The sequence below is a fragment of the Austrofundulus limnaeus genome, unplaced genomic scaffold (assembly GCF_001266775.1).
Source record: "Austrofundulus limnaeus strain Quisiro unplaced genomic scaffold, Austrofundulus_limnaeus-1.0 Scaffold40, whole genome shotgun sequence".
NCBI classification, from domain to species: domain Eukaryota; kingdom Metazoa; phylum Chordata; class Actinopteri; order Cyprinodontiformes; family Rivulidae; genus Austrofundulus; species Austrofundulus limnaeus.
In genome coordinates this window covers 1,473,219-1,478,212 of record NW_013952442.1, presented here as the reverse complement: position 1 = coordinate 1,478,212, position 4,994 = coordinate 1,473,219, and the positions used below count along the sequence as shown (strand labels likewise).

At 42.1% G+C, this 4,994-nt stretch overlaps 1 protein-coding gene across 2 annotated transcripts in view; it reads left to right on the top strand.

Annotated features, from left to right (window-relative positions):
• aebp1b (AE binding protein 1b) overlaps positions 1 to 4,994 on the top strand; it is a 19,716-nt gene that overhangs the window by 8,542 nt on the left and 6,180 nt on the right. For both annotated transcript variants that reach the window (XM_014007214.1, XM_014007215.1), the window contains exons 9-18: positions 339 to 410; positions 2,250 to 2,359; positions 2,640 to 2,779; positions 2,859 to 2,943; positions 3,041 to 3,185; positions 3,261 to 3,349; positions 3,585 to 3,708; positions 3,846 to 4,042; positions 4,150 to 4,326; positions 4,630 to 4,793. In XM_014007214.1, the coding sequence (XP_013862668.1) occupies positions 339 to 410; positions 2,250 to 2,359; positions 2,640 to 2,779; positions 2,859 to 2,943; positions 3,041 to 3,185; positions 3,261 to 3,349; positions 3,585 to 3,708; positions 3,846 to 4,042; positions 4,150 to 4,326; positions 4,630 to 4,793 (1,303 nt within the window). The remainder of the gene's footprint in view (positions 1 to 338; positions 411 to 2,249; positions 2,360 to 2,639; positions 2,780 to 2,858; positions 2,944 to 3,040; positions 3,186 to 3,260; positions 3,350 to 3,584; positions 3,709 to 3,845; positions 4,043 to 4,149; positions 4,327 to 4,629; positions 4,794 to 4,994) is intronic.

Below are 4,994 nucleotides of genomic sequence, written 5' to 3'. Positions count from 1 at the left end.
TGGACGGGTTCTTCTCTAATGAAACGTTTTGTCTCTCCTCCAAGAGACTTCTTCAGTCTGAGAGTTTCAGGCAAACATTAGACGAAACGTTTCATTAGAGAAGAACCCGTCCAGAAGACCTATACAATTTTTTTTCTTTTTGATTTTTTACCTGGATTACTGAGATGCATCAGGACATATTGGGCTAAAGCACTTCAAATCCTCTTGGGAATTTTTTACAAGAGAAATTAGCAAAAATGTTGATACATTCTTAGATTCTTTATGGACAGAGAAAGAAATAATAATTCAACTAATACAAAGAAAATTGTTTTGCATTAAGGCTTTTTATCCTCTGACAGAAAGAGCGCAGAAACTGAAGGAGGCGGAGGAACGAGCCAGGAACAGACCACGTGTTTTTAAAGAGCCAAAGAGTAAGTCGGCATGTATTCAAATCTGAAAAATACACTCAAACTTTGCAAACATGTTACATACGTGTAAAGAATTGTTGGTATTCCTCGTTTAGTAAAAAAAATAAAACATAATGGTCACAGAAATAACTTGAATCTGACAAAAGTAATAATGATTAAAAAATTCTATAAAAATTGACAAATGAAATTCCGATATTGCTTTTCAACCACGCTTCAACAGAATAAAAAAAAATAAACTCATGATACAGGCCTGGACAGAAATGATGGTACCCTTGATTAATATTTTGTTGCGCAATCTTTTGAGTCAATCACCACAATCAAATGATTTCTTTAACTGTCAGTGAGACTTCTGCACTTCTCAGCAGATATTTTGTTCCACTCCTCATGAATAAACTGCTCCAGTTGTCTCAGGTTTGAAGGGTGTATTTTCCAGACTGCATGTTTCAGCTCCTTCCAAGGATGCTCAATAGGATTTAGGTCAGGGTTCATAGAAGACCACTTCAGAGCAATCTAATGTTTCCCTCTTAGTCATTCTTGGGTGTTTTTAGCTGTTTTGGGTCATTATCATGTTGTAAGACCCATGCCCTACAACTGAGACCAAGCTTTATGACACTGGGCAGCCCATTTCTCTCCAGAATCCCTTGATAGTCTTGAGATTCCATTGTACCCTGCACAGATTCAAGACACCCTGTGCCAGATGCAGCAAAGCAGGCCCAGAACAGAACAGAGCCTCCTGCATGTTTCACAGTAGTGACAGTGTTCTGTTCTTCATATGCTTCATTTTTCCCTCCGTAAACATAGAGCTGATGTTCTTTGAGCTTGAAGTTCGTGGCCGTAGCAAACAGTTTTTCTGAGCTCTTTTGTTACAACTCGTATTAGCCATCTCTTTGATTTGTCATCAATTTTCCTCTTGTGGCCACGTCCAGGGAGGCTGGCTACAGTCCCATTGATCTTAAATTTCTGAATAATATCTGCAACTGTAGTCACAGGAACATCAAGCTGCGTGGAGATAGTCTTATAACCTTTACATTTAACATGCTTGTCTATAATTTCCTTTCTAATCTCCTGAGACAAGTCTTTCCTTCTCTTCCTCTGGTCCATGTTGAATGTGGTCCACACCATGTCACCAAACAGCACAGTGAGTATCTGTAGCCCCATACAGGCCCACTGACTGATTACAGGGTTGTAGACACCTGTGAGGATAATTAGTGGACACACCTTGGTAAATGGTAAATGGTACTGAACTTATAGAGCGCTTTTCAAGTCCCTCTGGACCCCAAAGCGCTTTACACTAACAGACATTCACCCATTCACACTCACATTCACACACTGATGATGGCAAACTACACTGTAGCCACAGCTGCCCTGGGGCACACTGACAGAGGTGGGGCTGCCATGCATCGGCGCCACCGGACCCTCTGACCACCATCAGTAGGCAAGGTGGGTGAAGTGTCTTGCCCAAGGACACAACAACTGAGACGGCTGGACAGGGGATCGAACCAGTGACCTTCTGGTTCCAGGACGACTCCCCTAACCACTCCGCCACAGCCGCCCTTGATCTAACATATCCCTTAGTTTGGTCACATTATTTTCAGGGGTACCGTCATTTTTTTCCAGGCCTGCTTCATGAGTTTTATTTTTATTTTTAATTCCGTTGAAGCATGGTTGAAAAGCAATGTCTGACTTTCATTCATTTTCATATATTTATTATTCCTTTTGTCAGATTCTAGTTATTTCTTTCACCATTGTGGGTTTTTCTTTCATTCATTATACGCAGGGTACCAACAATTTTGCCCACGTGTGCATGTAGTTTTTAACTGTGTGTGACTTTGTATGTGACAGAATGTCCTCCTCTGGGGATGGAGTCCCATAAGATTGATCTGGACCAGCTTTCAGCCTCCTCTATGTCTAATTATAGGTTTGCTCCTCAGAGAGCACGCCTCAACATGCAGGTACCTCAACATCTACGTACTGTACACGGCTCCCTCAAGTACTAACTATCAAGTCTCAAAAAAAATCACTAGCTACAGGCAGCACTGGGGAAAATACTGTTATTGCTGAGCCTGTCTCTTCTATTAGTTTGAGAATCCTAATGCAACCGAGTTATTAAATCAGAAACACACATCGGCATGTTCTATCCAAGTTAGCATTTCATTTATGTATGTTTCATGTTGAAAATGTCGATCAGTCTGAGGATTCAGCAGCATGACCTGTAGTATCTGTGGTCCTCAGGGTTCTGATGATGAGGACAACATGAGAGGTGGAGCGTGGTGTGCAAACTCTGAGGACAGGATTCACTGGTTTGAGGTAGATGCTCGCAGGGAAACAGAGTTCACTGGAGTCATAACTCAAGGGCGAGATTCCTCAAACGAGTAAGAGACAAACATACAAATACATGAATGCTTTCATTTACTTGGGTCAACATGACGTCCTCATGGTGTGTTGTTTCAGGAGTGACTTTGTGACGTCCTACTTCCTGGCCTTCAGCAACGACAGCAGAGAATGGACTACCATCCACGATGGGTATGCTGACTGGGTGAGTTCCCCGGAAACTGTCAGCTTCTTGGATAATCTTCTAAATCTTCCTCTTTCCCTGATTTACCTACCTCCTATTTTTCCCCTTTCTTGTCCAGTTGTTTTTTGGAAACAGCGACAAAGACTCCCCTGTCATGAATCGGCTTGCAGAGCCAGTGGTGGCGCGCTACATTCGAATCATCCCTCAGAGCTGGAACGGCTCTCTGTGCATGAGGCTGGAGGTCCTGGGCTGCCCCCTGTCTGGTGAGTGCTCCTGAGCCCACAAGAAAGCTCCCAACAGGACTGAAGTGCTGTATATTAATCATGTTTCCCTCACAGATTCAGGCGATGCTCTGTACAAACTGAATGAAGTGACCCCAGTGGATTACCTGAAGTTCAAACATCATAGCTACTCAGAGATGGTTGAGGTGATTATTCCACACATCTGCTGCTTCTTTGAAACCCACTAAAAGCTCCTTGATAACATTGGATTTACTTTATTCCACTTTAATTTACACCCATATATTAATGCTGAGGGCTTGTTTCTTTTCCATTTTAGCTAAAATAGAGCGCATTATTGCAACATTGTGTGAAACTTTGATGGTCGGCTACATAACATTTAATGAGAACATGGAGTGAAGTTTCTTGGTGTTGTCTGTTCAGCTCATGAAGTCTGTGCATGAGGAGTGTCCCAACATCACCAGCATTTACAGCCTGGGCCTCAGCTCTAATGGACGAGAAATCATGGCCATGATCATCTCTGGTAACCCCACGGAGCACGAAATAGGTAAACTATGAGCATGAAGCAGACCATGAGATCTGAATTTGTTGCATCACACAAATACTTTTTATCCAGTTCAGCTGAAAGCCAAACACTAACTCACAGGCTCAGACTGTAACGGCCTTTCTTGGGTGTCTCCACAGGTGAGCCAGAGTTTCGATACACAGCAGGTCTGCATGGAAACGAGGCGGTGGGTAGAGAGATGATCCTGCTTCTCATGCAGTACCTGTGCAAAGAATACAAGGACAGAAACCCCAGGGCCCAGCGGCTGGTGGAGGGAATACGTATTCACCTGGTGCCCTCACTCAATCCTGACGGACACAAGAGAGCTTTTGAATTGGTCAGTAGTGGGGAAAAAATAAACACAACCATGTTCCATCTTAACTCCCAAGCCAGCAGTTCATACCAGTCTAGTCTTTAACCCGTTTTTTTCTCCCGTTTCTGCAGGGTTCAGAACTCAGCAGTTGGACCACCGGACACTTCACAGAGGATGGCTTTGACATCTTCCAGAACTTTCCAGAGCTGAATAATATCTTGTGGGATGCTGAGGATAAGGGCATGGTGCCGAAACTCACCCCCAACCATCATGTGCCCATTCCAGAGAACTTTGAGGCTAATAGTTCGGTAATTACATTGTAATAATAATAATAATGATAATAATAATAATAATAGTATTATTATTAATGATAATTATATAATAATAATTAACTATAAGACCTGCTAAACAGCAAATGGCAAATAGTTTCCATTTTCCAAATAATTTTCCTCTAAAACATGGTTTTCTTGTGTAAAGTTGTGCGTTAGCAGATCAAATTCTTCGGCCTCCTCCCGTGTAAACACAGTTATCTCCAAAAATAAAGAGAGCTTGCGCTTATATATTTTTTCCCTCCTGTTTGTGCAATTTTATCTTCCACGTTTTTGCTCCAGATCGCTACAGAGACCAGAGCCATAATCTCCTGGATGAAAACCTACCCGTTTGTGTTGGGTGCAAACTTCCAAGGAGGCGAGACAATTGTGGCCTATCCTTATGACAACTTACGTCTCAACAAGCCTGCTGGGAGCCAGAAACCACACAGCCGCTGGAAGAGACAGTATGACATTTCCTTCACATATTTCATTGCTGTTCCTGCTTCTTTTTTTTAAAAGGCACAGTGTGTAGGATTTTGTCAATTCTTTTAGATGAAATTGAGATAATCACTAATGACGATAATAAAAAACATGTCTAATCATTGCAGACAAAGACCTTGTTTTATTATTTTTACCTTATAAAAAGCTGTTTATATCTCCATGGT